Here is a 19,995-nt window from a genome sequence, read left to right as displayed (position 1 = left end):
TCTCTTGTTATTTTATTTCTTTGTTATGTGAGATTATAGCAATATACTCTTCGCGGCCGCCGGGACGAGCGCTCCCTGGAACCAGGATACCGTCCCGTCGCCGCGGTGAAAGAAACGGGATGGATTTCCAAGTCGTCGTCCTCGCCGGTGGCACTTCCAAGAATCTCGCCCCTCTCGTCTCCAAGGTCCCTCTTCTCCGTTCCCTCTTCTTCTCCTTCGAATCCCTCTCGCCAATCCCCCTTCTCTCTCCGTTAACGTGGTCCTTCTCTAATGGCAGGAGGTCCCTAAGGCGTTGCTCCCGGTCGCCAACCGCCCCGTTCTCTCTTATGTCCTCGAGCTCCTCGAAGCCAGCAACCTCAAAGAGCTCATCGTCGTGCGTCTTTCTCCTCCTCCCGTTTTCCCTTTTCTTGAACTCTTTTTCCCTTTTTCACTCCTCAGAAGATCGAAAGTTTGTGCTTTTAGAGCTTTCAATCAGTTTCTTGGTGCATAACAGGTGGTCGAAGGGGAAGACGCCGCTTTCCGAGTCGGTGGCTGGATATCGGGTGCTTATGTCGACCGCCTTCATGTTGAGGTGAGACCCAGATATTTATTTATTCTCAAGCATCCATCATCCTATGATATCTCTTTCCTGTTTGGCATTGGTGTGTGTTTAAAAATCCTGTAATTACACTTCGGAAGTATACTTGCAGTGAGTATATATTGAAGTTGGAAGTCGTTGCATGTTTGTGATAATGCCTCACTGAAAGATTTGACATGCATTTGAATTGGTGATAGGATGGAGTGGTTTGTTTTTTAAATTTCTGGTGTGCATTGAAGGAATGATAATCAGGTTTCGCCATAATGTCAGTTTGGTCTGGGGGTTATTTGCTTTGTTCATGTGACTGCTTATCCTTAATTTGTTATAAGTGTTTCGAGCATTTGCTATTTATCTTCTTATGCAAGAATAAGGATGGTTTTCCGTATTCTGGAACTGATGGCATTGCTGATCTCTGATCCAAAATTTTGAAGAGACCTATTTCAGACGCTAGTTGGCATCATCTTTTAAAATGAAATCAATGTTGTGAAAAAGGTGGAGTGTTCTATGACAATCATTTGGTCTATTAGGAGCAATGCATGGACTGAAAAAGAAACGACTATTACTTGATTGATGATATTGGCTCTTGTAACAATGTGTTTACAATGGGAACACCTTGCTTTTATGGGTCATAGATCTTCAGTTGAGGATGGCACATTGTATGGTTGCAATACCAGATTTCTTGCAATGCAATGAGATGTTTGGACACGGTGGAAGGGTCACGTGGCATAAAAGAAAAATCATGGTGGATATTTTTGTTACTTTTATGCTTTAAATTTGGATGATATTTGTGTTCCTTTTGCTGTTGCCAAGTTAGAAAGATTCATATATTCATCAAACGTGGATTTGAATTCCAAAAGTTTGTAATTACCTTGAACTCTTACAAATGCACCAATGAAAGAGATAGAAGAGCAATATGGCAGAGCTTAACGAAGGAAGGAGCATGCAGAAGTTAGCAAGGGATGCCACTGAGCAAGAAAGAAAAGGAAAGGGCCAGAAAGTAAAAATCCTACCGAGATCTTTGTGATTAAGGGCGCTAGAGCCAGAAGTGGTGGCTATTGGGTGGAGAATTTCCATCCATTTGCTGTGTTGTTTGCTACCTCAGGTCAAAATTACAAGAGACCCAGTTAGAGATCTGACATACATATTGGGGAGAACTACCACCTTGAACAAACTAGAACCTTCATAGAGAGGAAATCTTGTACAACCGTGTGGAATTGTGGATCAAGATATGACCTATTTAAATTCCAAAGCAGTTAAAAGTGAATCTTGACATTTCTTTTCAACCAAAAAGATAAAGAATAAAAAAGAAAAAGAATGGATCTTGACATGATGTTAACATATTAATTACTAGTGCGCAATTAGTGAAGGCAAATTTTGATTAGAGAAAACTCTACTATGAAATATTAAATTTTAGCTGACAGGTAGGTGTGCCTACCCTTTCAGTTATCCAAATTAAGATCATGAATTTGGCATAAAAATTGTAAAGAGTAGAGATTCTAGATAGAGAGGGATGAGAACCATGTTTCAAGTAGAGAGTTGCATTCATTATTAGGTACAGATATAAGCCAAAGTGCAACCTGAAGGACTTAAGAATTAAAAAGTGAATAATTATCTTGATCAGTTGCTGCAAGTTACTTATTCAAGAGAAACTTTGCATGGACCATATGTACTACAGATGATCTTGTTCTAATTAGCAAAACATGACCTTATCTATCAATTTATTATGATAAAAGCATACTTTATCCTTTTTTGTAGGTGGCTGCAGTCCCTGAGGATGTTGGAACAGCTGGAGCGCTACGTGCTGTGGCACACCACCTTACTGCAAATGATGTTCTGGTAATAATAACCAAGACCCTTCATTGATGCTAAAGGAAAATCATATTGTAGATATGTAGATACAGTATGCTTTGTTGTTAGCAACTTCATTTTCTTTGTAGATTGTGAGTGGAGACCTTGTTTCTGATGTGCCTCCTGGGGCTGTGGCTGCAACTCACAGAAGACATGGTGCAGTTGTAACTACACTTCTATGTTATGCTCCTGTCAGCGGACCTTCAGATACTGGATCTTCTGCAGGAAAAGACAAAGTTAAGAAAAGAAGATACAATATTGTGGGGCTGGATCCCACTAGGCAACTCTTGTTACATATAGCAGCAGGTTTGCTCATTAGGGAGGTCATGCATGTTATTTAATGTAATGCTGTTATTCTTTCTTAGATACTAAGTTTATCCTAACAGGGGCTGAGGTTGATAAAGATATTCGTGTACAGAAGAACATGCTCCGTGCTGTAGGTCAGGTATGAATGTTCACTATTAGATTGGTTATCATGAAACAAGCCATATTTTCTACTTACATTTCACTTTTTGATCTCATGCTACAATTATGATTTGCTGGTTTTGATTTAGGCAGATTAGTCTAAGTTAATTTTTGTTTCATAACATCATTCAGGAACTTGTACAACCTTCTGCTTCCACTTTTATGTCCACAGAAAATTGTTATACCCCATGTACTTACTGAATATGGGAAACACAAAGTTGAAAGTATTGGTTGTCCTGGTAAATCAATAAACAGCTATACAGTACCTCTGTCTTGTGCCATACAATGTACTAGTTGCATGGTCTAGCATTTCTGGCATTGAAAGATATGGGTGTAAGATATACTTCTAGAATCTATACTTGTTTATGTGAACTATTTGTGAACTGTAATTGTTTTGTAATCAAGACATGCAAATTTGGGATTTTGAAGTCATATGTTCAACTCATTTAAACAAATACTGCTCCTAAATCATTTCATCTATGTATTCTGGCACCGGACACGAAGCATTACACATCTGACAAATGCAAGTTATATACTAACCTCAACATGATTGAATTCAATAAACGGTAAGCAATTTGAAAGTTTTAAATCATAATGTACACAACAACTTAAAAAGAAGTGCAGGCTTTAGTTTAGTGAGTAAAATCTGTGGTGATATAGCTCGCTTTTTCCCACATAGCCCTAACATAAATTAAGCATATAATATGAGAAACACAAGATGGACAAGCTCTTATGAATATCACTTGATCATTTGGGTATACACAATCATGCAATAAACCCATGATGCGAGTAGGCCACGAAATTCTCATGTATTATGTTGTACATCCAAGTGCTTTTAGGTGCATGTGATACAATATTGAACTCCATGAGTTCCTCCACACCATGATGGGAGCTACTATGGTCTCATCCATTTTTACAACCAAGGTAATAATGGCTGTGGAACTTGCTTGCTTGGGGCCATTTGGCCCTAGAACTATACTGCATCATAATGGGTTGGGTTTTGGCATATGAGCTAGGGTCTTATGTAGTTTAATAGATGTGGTATTCTTTCATTTTTATTTTGCGGGGCTACTTGTAGTTCTAGGCATAATATTTATTTGTTTTCCTTGTTGTTTTAGGTTTCCAATATATCTTGTAGTGCATCAAGTGGACGTGTTTTGAGTTAGCTTGGGTTTGTCTTATCCTATGGTGTGGGTCCACACCCAATTAAGTCGTCACATGCAAGTCATTGAACAACTTAAGTGACTTGATGATGTGACATTATGAGTTAATGAGATCAAGGAAGCACTAGAAGCAGGGATTACATGGAGTACATTAAAGTGGGAAAACAAGATCGAAGAGCTTAACTTGTTCGGGTTAAATCCTTTGGCCAGCCAATTTTGTAAACCCTCTCGAGGAACTGTATGCTGTGTATCTCTCCCTGCCTCCCTCCTCTCATACAAAGACCTACCCTTTTCCTCTTATTCAATCATACAAATTTGGGATGGGTTGAATAGTTGGATTGGACAGTATTTTCTTCTCATGGTTGCTGCTGCCCAACTTCACCTCTGGAATGCTCCTGAGTACTGTGGTATGTGGATCTGAAGGCCAAGGTTCCTGTGGTTTGTTTGTTTCTCCATGTGGCTTGGAGGGCTCTGCAAGCTCTCTTCCATGAAGTAACTTCGATCCCTGGAGATTTTGTTCCTTCTCTTTGTTCTTCCTCTTCTTAATTCCATGCTGTCTATTCTTGCAGATCATTCCTCTTTTGGCCCATTTTCAGTCGTTTATCATTCTTTCTTCTAGAATAATCTTATACATATAATTCTTGTTTCTTATATTAAAATCCATCTTTCTTTGTATTTTGGTGCTACAATTACTTTATTTTCATATTTCTTATGCCTGGTTTTTCAGTTATTTGTGCTAGACTATGTCTCAATTCTATTATTTTCATTTGATTAAAATATTTCTAGCATGAACAAAAGTAGTTACTATAAATTGCTAATCGCATCTGTCATTTGATTTTAGTTTAGTTTGGGAGTAACTTAGTGCTGTTCAAAGATTTTGAATCCTATTTTCTGAAAATTTGTGTTTTTCAAAACTAAGGGACCAAAAGAATAAGAATATCATTTGAATTGGGATTTGCATCAGATTTTGCATAACTACAAAAAGCACACTGACATCAAAATTTTGTGATGTGTCTATTCCCCTCATAAACGTTAGGATTGCGATCATAGTCAGCACCTAGAATGTTAAATCAAGTTTCCACATAATCTGTCCCATATTCCTACATCCTATAAACTACGCCTGCTGGATAGCCATCGTGTTGCTGATTCTCTATCTTGTACTGGATTGGCTATCCGAAGATCATGACAGCGAATTCTATCATGTAAGATGCTTGAGGCTGTGGAAGATAGTATCCGCTTGAACGCAATGCCTTAGACAAAGGATTTTCATGGGTTATAGCTTGGCTATGTCAAATAAAATCTAGTGTACGAGTCGAATGCAGATACATCTAGGGAGTCTACTCCATGCAGTAGCTTCATGTCTTAAACGACCTCGAGGAATCCGTTTTTTATATGCAATAGTATTCTCGCGGGCTCTACCAGGTTGTTTATTATAGTCGCTATCCTTTGTGGTATGACTTAATTGGAATTCATTGGTGAATCAAAGATCTTGGAATTGTGAGTCATATATAGCTTTGCCATATCCAACGCTACCTTCTCGGCCATCGAACATCACCACTCGAATTGTCATTGTCATTATTACTGATATCGCGAGACAATCTGAGTAACTAGTCATCTAAGCGCTCGCTAGTCTCTAAATCAAAGTGAATATACTCTCATCTATTCTCTCCAATGGAATTATGGTTTTCTTTTCTTTCCCACTCTTACTGACTCGAGGAACTACCTTTTTTCCCTGGATGTGCCTGTTTGCCTAGCTCTGTTGGGTGGTTCGACTGTGCCCACCATCGTGAGTAGATTGGTCCAATGGTGGCCTCTTCTTAATATTTCTCTGTTAAATCTTTGGGAGGTCTCAGATATGGAGCCTTACTATGCTCACCCCAGCCTCAATGGCTACTCGGTTGGATGTGAACATGGCATGTGTCATTCTACCCATTGTTCTGCATTCACTCTAGCCTTCATTGTTATGGACTAGTTGAGAAGGCGATCCTGGCTCATCTAGCTCTAGTTGTTGTTGTTGGCCTTAAGCGAACCAATCATCGGATCTCTATCATCATACATGAAATCAATGTGAAATGGATCATCGTATTTCAGCTCCACTTCCTCTTCATTACACTTCAATTTGAGGTGCAGATTGTAATGGATATATACAAAATCATTCAAGATTAGTGTAGCACCCTACCAGGGATGCTACATATATCTTCTCAACCTATGGGTTTTCACTAATCATCACTTATTTTTTAAATTTATTTAAATTTGAGTCTAGGTTGCTAAGCACATGATCATGCCTAAATTTAAACAAATTGCTATCAATTTGATATAGAAACTAGCATGCATAATTCAAAACATGCTATCAATTTTATAGAAAATTTTTTATCATTATTTTATTTGTCATTATTTTTAATCCAAAAATAATTTTTAATCCAAAAATATATTTTTAATCTAAAATTTTATTTACTCAACGAAAATTATGATTTTAACTACATTATGTAGACCATCCGTAGATCTATATTCTATAGTGTATCATGAAATCTTGCCAAAATCCAATATTTTGGCATGATCTTCCTTCATTTTCTCATTTTGGCTGATTTTTGATATAAAAAACAGAGAGGAGAGGGAAGGGGAGAGGGCCTCTTACTAGTTTTGTGGTTGAATCTGAGCTGAAGTATGTGAAAATCCCCCTTTTTTTCCTTGGTTTATAGGTGGGAGGCCTTCTCTGCCTTCCTCGCAATTATTTAATGGCCAAACCACCCCGAACCTACTGGTTCAAGCCAGGACTGACTTGTTTGGGCTCTGTTCTAAGCTGAGGCCTCATATAGTCCCAGTTCGAGGGTGGTATGTTTAGGTATGCCCACAATCTTGCAGTTTGGGATGGTACGGCCAAAAATGGTTATATTCCTTCTAGTTGTATAATTTTCATTCATTCATTGGGAACTTCTTCTTTTGCTTTATATCAACTCTCCATGTTTTAAAAAAAAGGTTTTCAGGTCAACATTTTGCAGCTTTTGCTTACTTTGTGCACTTTTTAAACTATGAATCTCATAAATTAGAAGATGTATTGTTTTTACCCATTGTTCTGATATTTGTTTATTTGGTTGTGTGTAGTTGGAAATCCGTGCTGATCTCATGGATGCTCATATGTATGCATTCAAGAGGTTAGAATTTTTTTTTTCACATGCATATGGTGTTATTTTCTCCTTCCCCCTTCCTGCTTTCAATTTTTATATATTGATTGTCTTAATTTTGTTTTCTGACAACTAAATGTCTATTAGGTCTGTTCTGCAAGATGTTTTGGATCAGAAGGATGCATTTCATAGTATCAGACAGGATGTATTGCCATATCTTGTCAAGACTCAGCTGGTAAGCTAACTAATATCTGCATGTATTCTTTATGGTTTAAAGTTATCTAAAATTGTTATTATTACTTGAACTCAGAGGTCAGAAATATCGGCCAATGGGTTATATAAAGTAGAAGATAATGCAAACGGCACAGTTTCCTCCCAGAACAACTTAACATGGATGTCTCAACATCGAGAAATTGCCCCATCTGCATTTCAAGCGCTTCTTGCTTTGAGTCCCAGGTCTCCAGAAAATGTTCTGAGAACGCATAAATGCTGTGCTTATATTGCAAGCAAAAGCAAGTATTGTGCTCGTTTGAACTCCATTCAAGCATTTAGTGACATTAATCGTGATGTAAGAATCTTTTGCAACAAGATCTATGGCTTGTTTTTGTGGGTTGTATTTTTCTTTCTTTATTTGGCGCTGTTTACTTGGGAAATGAAATTATTTTTCATGTGTAGGTGGTAGGAGAGGCTAGTCACCTTTCTGGTTATTCTTTCTCTACACAAAACAACATCATTCATCCATCAGCGGAGCTCGGATCTAAAACTACTGTGAGCCAATCTCTTACATCACCTTATAATTGGTCAACTTTTAGCTAATTGACCTGTGTTTAGTTAAGTGGGGATGATATGTGTTTGTTTTTCTTTATAGGGGCACACATCCCCTTTCCTTTCGATAGGAGCAAAGTCCATCTCTCTCTCTCTCTCTCTCTCTCTCTCTCTCTCTCTCTCTCTATATATATATATATATATATATATATATATATATATATATATATATATACACTTATATATATACATATACTTATATATATATACATATACACATCCATATAAATATATGTATGTGCATATGTATATATGTATGTTTGAGCGTGTGTATGTATGTTTGTATGATATGAAGTTTTGTATTGCATATCTGTCTTTCTTTCCCCTTAATATTGCTTTTTTCCATTTGGTTTGTCAATAGTTTTAACATGCGGCACTGCTTAACGCATTACAGATTATAACGATATACATTTTTACTCATTGCATTCTAACTGACTGCTTATTGTATATATACTTATACATATGTACATATACACATCCATATAAATATATGTATGTGCATATATGTATATATGTATGTTTGTGCATGTGTATGTATGTTTGTATGTTATGAAGTTTTGTATTGCATATGTGTCTTTCTTTCCCCTTAATATTGTTTTTTTCTTTTTAGTTTGTCAATAGTTTTAACATGCGGCACTGCTTAACACATTACAGATTATAACAATATACATTATCTTTACTCATTGCATTCTAACTGACTGATTATTGATTTAGGTTGGTCCCCAATGCATGCTTGCAGAAGGTTCACAGTTGGGTGACAAATGTAGTGTGAAGCGATCCATCATTGGGCGCCATTGCAGGATTGGTTCAAATGTAAAGGTAGCATCCATAAACACAAACAAAAAATAAAAAAATTCTTGGGGCAACTTTTATTTTCTTTGTGATTAATAGGAGATAAAAATGATTTATTGAGCTCTGACCTCCTGGATAGTCTTTTTGTTTTGAAAAATTGATTTGAATTAAATTTCTGGCTTTTAGAATTCAATGATATAAATGTTATTCTCTTTTGCTCCTCCAGATTGTAAACTCCGTTGTGATGAATCATGTAACCATTGAAGATGGGTGCCTTGTTCAAGGTTCTGTTATATGCAGTAATGTGCATCTTCAAGAGCGTGTTGTTTTGAAGGATTGTCAGGTGATTTCTGAACCCTCCCCTTTCCTCTCGTCCGCTTAGAACCTCTAGCATGCTTAACTTCTAGAAAATCGAAATGGCTGACCTGGGGATTTGTGTGTATCAATATGAATTTAAGACTATCATTTATGTTGCAATTTGTTATATTGCATTATCTGTTTCACCTCCAGTTTTGGTACCCATGATATCACATTTGAAGTTTTACAATATTTCTTCCTTTTTTTAGGTTCGCATTAACAACAGGAGTGGTTTTAAATTAATGCTTGGAGATTTAATCTTTTAAATCCTTATCTCTACTATAATAACGACAAAAGCTTTTTTGTCCCGAGTTTTTTTTGTAACAAATATGCCCTTTGTAGCTGGTTTTTTCTATTTGAAAAGGCATGATTGATAATGCCATCAATGGAATCATAATGCAAATAATAGAAAGAGAAAAGAAAAAGTAAGACTCCTGATAATTCGACATCTTAGAATCAAAGAAATTGAACTCCAAGAACCATCAGGCCACTTCTATCTTTATCTTTAACAGAAAAATGACAGCCTTCCTTCTCCTCTAAATATATCTATATTTAAAAAACTCACAGAACTTGAATATCCTCTCACATGCATTGCACATGTAAAATGCTAGTCTAATTCAAGGTTTTAAATCCCATTGGATGGGGGCATCAAAGTTTTTCCAAGAAATTGGACACACCATGTCCCAATCTTACTCCCTTGGGATGATCTTTTTAATTTTTATTTTTTTAAACAATTATTTTAGAGATTTTTTACTTTATTTATTTTTTAAATGTATCTGGACTTCAAATAATCTATTTAGGGCACATTAGGTCTGTTTAGTGTACTTTAAGATTGGAAGCTAGGTAAGTATTTTTGCATCTATCTTTTCTTAGTTTTATATATTGTTGTTGCTGAATTTTAACTATAATCTTCCATATACTTTAGAAATTTATAAAAGATAGAATATATATTGATAAAATATAATATATTCTAAGGTTGTACAAATCCACTTGTATTGATATTTCTTTTTATGTTTATTGAATTTTGTTCTTAAATCTCTCTCTCGATTTGGGGCCTCGGTTGATGTCCGTGACCTTGGTATCTTGAAGGAGGTGTAGGTGCAAGTAGATGAAAGTTGCAAAATGAAAAATTATGAAATGGAAGGGCCCGTACAAAAATTGTATAATATAAAAATTTATATAATATTATTTTTTGGGAAGATACAATATATATGTTTGAGGGAAGAAAAGTTAACGCTAGATATTGGGGTTCGAACCATTGTGCATAGATGCGCCAAATTTTAAATCCCATCCTTAAGTCACTCAAGCATAGCATCTATTTCTTTTGAAAAAGTGACTTAACTATTAAAGAATATGAAAGCAAGTATGTTAAGAAAAAGAAAAAGTGTGGTCTCTCTCACCTATTTTGATCTTGCTGCCCCCTAATTTTCTTCCTCCCCTTGCTCCCTTTCACTCTCCCCTTGCTCCCTTTCACTCTCCCGAGCAAAGAAACCTTTCGATCTCTCTACATCTCTTTGGCTCCCCTTCTCCTTCCTCCCATTGTTGTCTTCTTCTCTCACATATAAGTTAAGCACACCTTACACCACTTAAACATATCTTAAAATAGCAAATGTTGATAATGTAACACCCATATTACTTTTATCAGTAGATTCAACGAGGTAGGACGTGATTGTTGCATCGACATCTATTTTGGCACCCAGTGTAATGATTGAGGATCTCACCCAAAAAGGCTAGCTAGAAATTACTCTATGGATCTTTGGCCTTGTATAAGCACCCAAAATCTTCCTAATGCACAATTAATGTGGGACTAAACATGCCAACACGGGTCCTCATATACTCTCCCATTTAGATCTTTGTATTTTTGCCAAGTTTAGGGTCCATTCAGAACCACAAACACATCACAAATACCACGATCGGCTCATAGTCAACCTTAAAAGGGTTGTTTTATAGTGCCTTGTAGTCACATGGGCCATAGGTAGAACTGGAAATGGGCTCAGGCCGGCCCGATGCCCATCCGGCCGGGCCAACTTAGCGTTGGGCTATAGACTAGCCTTGAAAGATTTTGGATCAGATTTGGGCTTAAATGTAGAGCCCATGTGTTTTTCAGACCAGGCTCGATTCTATCATTGGCTCGGCCCTGGACTGGCCGGATGCTGAGCCCGAACAAGACTCGGAATGAATCCTAAACAGTCCTGGATGCAACCCCGTATATTTCCAGCGACTGTAACAGCAGAAGTGGAAGGGAAAACTTTACCTGATGCAATGCAAATTCTGTTAAAAAGTTTCTGCAAGTTATGTTCTAGCTCACCCTCATTCACCCTCATGTTTTGATTCATGATATCAAAAGCTACTTGCATGCATACCAGTTAGACAGTCCTTTGTCAAGAAAGCTTCTTTTGCTTTCCTCACATTGTGATCTAGACCATGTTGAGAAAACTTATGCAGTATCGGTGGCGAAAATTTTCTATTGGTGAATGCTACTTAGCTATAAACACATTAGTTTACAAATTTTGTAGTTCTTGACAGTGTAACTCTTCAATTTGGTGTTGTCTGGGTGTTTTTCTATTAGTGCATCAAAAAATTGTAAGGTGGCCTGCCTTCATGTCTAGTATGAATGATGCTCAGTGAATTTTCATGTTTAAAGCATGCCCCATAAGCAGCTCTCGTCCTGCACCAATATTAGGTGGTTAAATACTTGGAAGAATCAACAAGAGGGAATGTATGACATTCATGTGTGGATTTTAGTTTGTTGTTAGTGGTTGGCTGTACCCCAAAAAACAAAAGCTAAAAGATAATTTATTGGAAGGTTTTTAGTTTGCCCATAGAATGCGCCCCACCCTATTGATGGCTATGTTCGGGCCAGCCTAGTTTTTGCCCCAAATTGGCAATTCGAGCTGGCCCAATTTGGTTTGGGTTAGGCCTGAGCTGGGCTCCAACCTGGATTTTCCAGAAGTTTCGGGCCTAGATTTTCCAAAAAAATTTGGGCCTAAACGCGACCTGAAGCCCGAAAATTTTTTTGGGTTGGGCTTGGGTAGAGGCATGGCCCACCTGGCTTGGCCCATTTCTAGTCCTAGCAATTGGTTAGGTGATAGCATTTGTAATGACCTAAAACTTCATCCAAAAAGGCTAGCTAAAAATTATTTGGGATCCTTGTCTCTAAGGTTTTAAATGCCGCTGTCTTGATTTTCCTAAGAAATGGGACATGCTGCCATCCCGCCCTGTCTCGACACGGGACAAGGGATGTCCCAAGATGTGTCGATTAGGACACTGTGACAATGGCAGGATGGTCTTGTCCTGGCACTCAGGATCAAGGTCTGTTGCACCAATACCGGGATCTGTACTGGTTGCCTAGTGGCATGGTTCAGTACGGTGCTGTGTTGTTCCATGCCAAACCCATTCCAACATAGCAGTGCTGGCAATGGAGGGGGAGAACGAGAGAGGAAAAGAGAGAGGGGGGAGGGAGAGGGAGAGAGGGGGAGAGGGAAGTGGAGGGGTGGGGAGGGTCAGAGGAAGGGCTTCGCCCTCGGTTCCCTTGTTTTGAATGAACAGGGCCTTGGGAGGCTTTTTCTTATTTTGACGTTAAGTGGAGTTGGCCTTTGAAAGAGAGGAACCACGGATTAGGCACTTCCTCTAGCCCTCCCCCTGCCTCTTCCTCTCTCTCCCTCCCTCTCTCTCTCTTTCCCTCTCTCCTTCCTCTCCCCTCTCTCGCTGGTTTCTCAAATCGAGGGGCGGAATCTTGTTGGTCCACCCATGATATAGCTTGATACGTCTCAAATCGGATAGTTCAGGCGGAACGGTGAACCAGGTGGGTCCTATTCAGGGCGGCAAGGTGAACCGAGTAGTTCATGCTTGGGATGATACTTTGTCTCGGTGTAACGCAGGATGTCCTACTAGAACTTGAATCCTTGCTTGGCCTTATATAAGTTTCCAAAGTCTTCTTAGTGCACAACCAATATAAGACTAAATACACGAATGCGCTAGTCCTCGGACCTTGAACACCTAATTTTGCAATTTCTCTTGCTAATATTCCCACAAGAATATAGAGGTAGTCAATCACCTTTCTTGCAACTTGTGCTTGCTTTTTCCCCATTCAGTGTGAAGAATGTTTCTTGTTTGATTTGTTGGGTTGCTCAATTTTTCGATTGCAGTAATCAGATTTAATATGATAATGATTTGATGCAATAAGTAGAGGGAAGAAATGCTCAAGAGAATAAGAACAGATCTAGAAAACAGATTTCTAAATCGTTAATTTGATCCAATGGATAAATCAATCAAATTCACAAGAGATACCCCATCTATTTTTAGGTCGTCTTCTTAACTGGCCAAGGATATGTTAGCTAGTTTGAGTATTTGACAAAAAAAGGGACTCCTTATTCTTACAAGGCACAAATATGAAGGTTGGGAGTTCCATAGAACTAAATACTCTAAGAAATAATCGCAATGACCTTACACCAAGGTTTGGAAACTTAGTTTCAGTTTGGTCTTGTCTGCTGAGTTAGTTTTATTAGTTTCGATGGTTTTATCTTGAGTTTGTTTTGGTCAGAAATAGAAAAAAAAAAACTTATGAAGAAAACCAGAAAATATTTTAGAAAAAAAATAGAACAAGCAAGGACATATATCTCTCTGCTTCAGCATATTGAGCTGCTTGTATTTTTTATATGTTTTTTTTTCTTTTGAGCTGAAAGCATATAAGTATGAACAATTATAGGAATTTTTTGAACAGTGAAATTGTTAAACATTATATCTGTTCAATCGTTCAGAGTGAAATATGAAAATACACATAGAAGGAACTAAATATAGTGATTACCATCATATTAAGTACCAAGTAACAGCATATATATCTATGCAGTATAAAATTAAAACTATAATTCAATACTAATCATTTAAAATCCTATAAGATTTAAGGTGTTATATTGCAAATCCAAACTTAAAACTCGTAAATCCACTCTTCTTGGCATTTGATCTACTCCATGGATGCCTATTCTCCTCTTTTCCTTTAAATAGACTCAACCCAAAATGGTCTTCTACATGTAGGCTAAAATCTAGCAATTGAAGATTATATCTTGTGAAATTACTATTTGAGGAGCCATATTGGGAGGTTGGACGAGAGCAAATAAGTGCACTGCTTTTGCTTGTGGAGCTCTCTGTGACCGCTTCTACTTCACTGTTTCCTGTTCCCTTTTCTTTGGAGCAGCTGATATTGCCTGAGAAAATATGTTCAGGTTTAATGAAACAGCCCGTTGTTGCCTTATTCCCTTTGCACATGCCGATAAGCAGTAAATAATAGAATGAGAAATTATGCATGTATAGATATTCATATCTACCAAACTTAGACATGCAGCTTTGTTCAATTTTCTAAATAATCAATTTTAATTGCTTTATGCTAGTATACAAAAATTTTAAATGAGTAAACATAGTTTCCCTCTATTAATGTATAAAAATATATAGTTACAACTTAGACATCTCTGTTGATTGCTTTTTAATGCAGATGTCACATAACTTCTGGCAATATGTCACACATACTTTTATTATAGATCTATGATTAGACATTAACAACACAAATAATGCTCAAAGTTCATGTAAAAACTAATGGAGGCTTGTTTTTGTTACATTGTAGTTTTTCACGTACTGCTAATATTGTGGGAGCCATATGCACAGGTTATATATTTTGGGATTCCTTGATTTGTAAAGTCTTATGTAAAATGACACTTTTTTCATAATGTGTCCTGTATGTTTGGCCTTCAATTATGGAAAGTAAGCTGAGAAAGATCAACAAGAGTAGTTTAGACTGCCTTGGATAGAAACAAGTCTTTTTAAAATTGTTGGGCATTGTTAAAAATGTGGAAGTAGGGGTCAAACTTGTAGCACTACATGTTGGTCATATCTATGCATATGGCTTCCATAAACATTTGTACATTTCAATACATATCAATACAGAAATGTTACGAATTGTTTTATAGCCTAGAGACATGTATTCCCATGTCCTTATTATTGCTAACACAATACATAACATATATAAAATAGTATGGATAAATTCTTCAAACCTTGCTCTGGTGTCATCCTCTTATAGCAGTGAGACTACAACTTCTCGGTGTTTAACTATTGATGTCTATCACCATTGCCCTTGGGTATCCCGTTTTTGTATACACTTGAATTCTGATGGTACGATTGATATTTGATAGTCTTTTCCCTGGATGCTCCCTTTGGTTCAGCCGTCCACATGCCACATACTAACATCATCAGCACTAGAACACTTGCTGTTAACTTAAGATGGTGCAATACTCTTTTATGAAAAATCCTAATTTCCATAGTTCTCATCCTTGAAACTACTTAAGAGAATCAGTCCTCTAGTGGGAGTCATCATCATCTAGGTAGCTCTGATTGAGAACCTTCAGGCTCTTAGGAATTGGGAGTTTGTTCCTCTTGTTGTGAATGTCACTTATAGATGCACTCATGCAAGTGAGTATTCAAGTTTGAGACCTATTTGGATGGTTTGTTACGCCAGTAAAGTTTATAATTCCTTGAGGGTTTACCTAGGAGTTTGTTGTCAATTGGATGTGATGTTCACCCTAGTGGAGAGAGCCATTATTCACATCATTATAACAATTGCTGCTATTCATGGTTGACTTCTCAAGGACATCAAGGCTCGTTATGGTGATTCTTAAAGAAGCCTAAATGCAGTTCTCACCTAACATTTTCCACTCTCTTGCCACAGTTTGTCATCTTGGTAAAGTGCTTTGGGCATGTTGTCTTCGATGTGAGCTTGGTTGAGAGTGAAGGATGTTATACTTTCTTCACATGATGCCTCCTAAAATGATGTTGTAGTTCTGTTGGTGTTGATAATAAAATTACTTTTGCTGGTTATGCTTCCATCACTGCTTGTTTGATGTAGCATATCCTTTGTTAATTTGAGAAAAGGGTTGGCCTTCTCTATAACTTCTTGTATTGTAGTTGCCTTCATTTCAAGATGTTATAATATCTTGATATTTTTGTTTAAATCCTTATTCGATTTACTGTTTGTTGCTTCTAAGCGTACTGAATACTGTCGTATCATTGGCTGTCTTATTTTTTTTGAACATCGTTTTGTTGAACATCACAAAGTTAGATGGTGAGCCACTTTATTGAGGCTTTTGGCTTGACCAAGTAATCAATTCCCTTTAGTGGGTTTTTGCTTAAATGTTGACAGCCTCCAGTAGGGTAACAAAGGGATAGAAGATGTAAGCGTTGTTGAAAACTTTCCTTGATGAGATAAGGAGCCAAAGATTGGTTTTCTGTATAGCACTAAGGCTGAGGCCTGAGGGCATTGTGGCTGCGCTACAATGGAAGGTCATTTGGCTTTGCCTGCTTTTCTGACATGGGAGGATAATGTAACTTTTATTTTTCTTTATTGTCACATTACCTTCTGGGGAGTGATCCCTATCGAGCAGGGGCGGCCCAATACATTTAGGGGCCTAAGGCGAATCCAATAGATGAGGCCTTTTTTTTAATAATAAAATTTTAAATAAGTATAAAATATTTTTTAAAAATGATATAAAAATAGATAGTAATCAAGTATAATATTCCAATAAAGATACACGAATCTAATAAGAATAGATAAGAAGTCTTTTCAATTTAATATACTTTTTGAATGAAAATATAGAAAAGTAATTAACCTAAGAAAAGAGCCATGAAACTGATTAAATAACTGAGATAATGCTTAATAATACTTTTATTCTGTCAAGTAAGAGTAGAATAGGAAAAGATCATCCTATGGCACTTCATGGTCAAGATAAAGAAATTATGGGAATTATGGTAAAGCAAGAGCAGAATTTGTCCAGGCCTTTTCTAGAAAAGAAAGTAGGGGCATTATGGAAAATTCACTCGATCTAATTAATAAAAATCCCATCCCACCATCTCCCTTTCAAAGTGAGTACCCTTACTTGGTGAGTACCGAAGCAGCTACTGCAGCATCACAGCACAGCAGCCATTCAACACCCCCCCCCTCTTCCCTCCTTTTCTCTCTCTACCCTCCAAGAAGTCCATCTCCAATCCCCCTATCTTTCTTCCCGATGGCCCAGGTGGATCAGGAGTATTGTGAGGGAAGGAAAACCAAGACCAAAACCAAAAAAGAGAAAGGATGAAAGATAAGAGTGGCTTCAGGCGGGTATCAAGCCAACCAAATCCCTCCTCTCTCTCTCTCTCTCTCTCTCTCTCTCTCTCTCTCTCTCTCTCTCTCTCTCTCCACCCAAAACAAAACTACTGTCCCCAACTTCCCAAATTGCTCCTCTGCAGGCCAGAAAACTCTCCACCTCCCTTCCATCAAGGGGGAAGACTCGTAGCCAGCTCCTGTTTCTGTTTTAAAAGGGGCCTTTGCTTCCTTTTGATCACGGTGCCAAAAACTTCCCCCTCTCTCTCTCAATTTCTTTTCTCCCTTCACCTCCCGGGGCCTTCCATTGGCCCGGGACCTTAGGCGACCGCCTCGATCGCCTAAGGCTCGGGCCGGCTCTGCTATCGAGTTACAGTCAGGAGAATTGAATAATTGATACAAAAAGCATCATTAACAGAAGGCTCAAAGGACAAGTCCATCTATGAATATTCATTCTCCCTGATCCATTATCTTAGATGCTTTAATTATGTTGTGAACAATACCAGCATTACTAAAACACTGTTATTAATACAATAGATAATGATCATCAGTCCAACAACAGCCACTAGTATCTATATTCTCATTTCTTCCTTATAGCTTTATGTTGCTAATGATATCACCTTTTAGAGCTTAAGTATGGTATTCCACATAGGTAATGAGCTCTTCCTATTAAAAACTAGTGCTAAGTACTGCACGGATTTGTAATTGTCAGCACAAGTTTAAAAGCTTATAAATGAATTATGGCGCTTGCTCACTACAAAGCATGACAGACCTATTTGTCTCAACTTTTTATCATGCCTAGGGCTCTAAATGTTCTAATGAAGGTTTGATTATGTTTAAGAAATTGAAACCTCTAAAATCATGGAGTTTGGACCAGAAGAAATTTTAAATTGTTTCAACTTTAACCCTCGTATATTTAGGAATCATGTTACAGCTTGAAAGGATGAACCAGAGAAGAAAAAACTTATTAGATAATGGTGATATTAAGGCATTTTGAAGACATTTACCATAGTCATTCACCTAATCCATTTAGTAGATATTTGCAAGTCAAATTGTCCTCTTAGAACTTGATCTTCATGACTATCTTGAAGATTCAATGTAAACTGGCAAGAGCACAGAAATCTGCCTACAAGCTTCTGACCTTCAAGCATTCTTGCATACCCTGCATACCAACCGTGGATGAAGTGAATCATCCACAAACAAGGCATGATAAACATGTGGACAACTGTGAATCCCACCAACTTTGTTGATAATCTTGGCAAATTGTACGAATCCTTGGAAATAATACTGCAGACCGCACATCACACATATGCATGAAAAAAGGACAATAAAAGGCAAGTTACAGTAATGAGAATCCACGTACCACAGTTCCAGCAGATCAATTATAAAAGTTGGACTCTGTTAGTCCAAGCAGAGATACCAATCCACAAATAATTTTTATCCCATGCTTGGAAAACATGGGAAGTGTTTGTTCCTTGCAGCAATCTATGGTGATTGCTTATCACCCTCTGCCATTCTGAGCGTGTCAACCTTGTTACAGAATGTTGTCCTGCTACATATGTTGTCTAATTGCTTATATGTTTTTTCTACTATTTGCTACTGTCAGGTTGGAGCAGGTTATGTTGTTACATCTGGCAGTGAGTACAAGTCAGAGCCCTTGGCAAGAAAGTAGAATTAGCTGTCTTCATAAGTTTTCTACCTGCATAGCTGGTTTTCTTTCTCTGTTGAGAGAAAGTTTCGGCTCTTGTATCAAAATATTTTGAGGTGAAAAGAAAAACAAAGAAAAGAACATCAATTGTTATATGTGGACACCTTCTGCACTTCAAAATTTGTTCTCTCCTTTTTTTCTTTGTACTTCATGTGAGCATCTCAAGATCTAAACTGTACACAGCATATATTTTGCTAGTGTAAAAAATAATTCTTTTCTGTTATTTATATTCAACGTGGAGGAATGCTTGGATTTCTCCATTGTGACTAACAATCAACAAACATATGCATCGGATGGTGTATGTGCTCTGGCCAGATTCATGGTATAATGGGTTTTCAACTATTTTTGAGTGAAGCTTCTCTCATTGTATGCTGTGATAGCTGCATACAGTATAAATCTGTGTTCTGATTGGCTTTGCGATCATATTTCTTCAAGTGCTAGTTACTTGTTCTGATAATTGCAACTTTGTATGGATCGATTTAGGCTTTCGCAGTTTGAAACGTCTGGCATTCCCTATAGATTCCTGTACTTTGAGTGTGTTATTGGTGCGAATGCATTACTTTGTGATCAATGTAAGGAATATTTAAAACTCTCATTGTGTGAAGTACCTGCACCATATTGTTAAATTATACCAAGACAATACTAGTGTATGATAGCATATCAAAATTGCAATCTTCATGGTGTTAGACGTTTCTTTGATTGATTTTTTTGTTTTATCTGCTTGATGCTAATGTTGACCTGAAGTCTGATTGGTGGTCAAAAAAAATCTATGTAACATGTGAAGTGCTTCGTCTTACATCCAAAATAAGGCATCCTATTATTCCCCAACTTGCTAAAGGGGCAACTTTAAGGGTCCTAAAGGTATTTCCCAACAATGGTTTTTCCCCACGTTGGAATGTTGATGGGATAAAAATGGGACAGTCAAAGAAGAGAAAAGCTTCTACGTTTATGTGGTAGCGTACACTGGGATTCCTATTGTAATTGGGAGTTTTGAATAACTTTGCTCATGTTAG

The 19,995-nt window shown here is 37.4% G+C and overlaps 1 protein-coding gene across 2 annotated transcripts; it reads left to right on the top strand.

Annotated features, from left to right (window-relative positions):
* The first annotated feature begins 30 nt into the window (after positions 1-30).
* LOC103720591 (transferases/nucleotidyltransferase) lies at positions 31-19,263 on the top strand. Of its 2 annotated transcripts, none has more exons than XM_008810361.5 (13): positions 31-185; positions 278-373; positions 494-571; positions 2,333-2,413; positions 2,515-2,731; positions 2,812-2,870; positions 7,156-7,205; positions 7,323-7,410; positions 7,486-7,743; positions 7,851-7,943; positions 8,715-8,819; positions 9,019-9,135; positions 18,881-19,263. In XM_008810361.5, the coding sequence occupies exons 1-13, from the start codon at positions 120-122 to the stop codon at positions 18,944-18,946; spliced, it is 1,374 nt and encodes a 457-aa protein (XP_008808583.1). In that variant the 5' UTR covers positions 31-119; the 3' UTR covers positions 18,947-19,263. The 2 variants fall into 2 exon arrangements, with proteins under 2 accessions (XP_008808583.1, XP_088571374.1); XM_088715248.2 differs by lacking the exon at positions 18,881-19,263 and adding an exon at positions 14,767-14,927 and having other exon boundaries at positions 41-185.
* Positions 19,264-19,995: the final 732 nt, after the last annotated feature.

Source organism: Phoenix dactylifera, chromosome 2 (assembly GCF_051530095.1).
Source record: "Phoenix dactylifera cultivar Ajwa chromosome 2, Ajwa_hap1_PhDact_Kaust_v1.1, whole genome shotgun sequence".
In the NCBI taxonomy this organism is placed as follows: Eukaryota; Viridiplantae; Streptophyta; class Magnoliopsida; order Arecales; family Arecaceae; genus Phoenix; species Phoenix dactylifera.
This window is presented reverse-complemented; position numbering and strand designations above follow the sequence as displayed.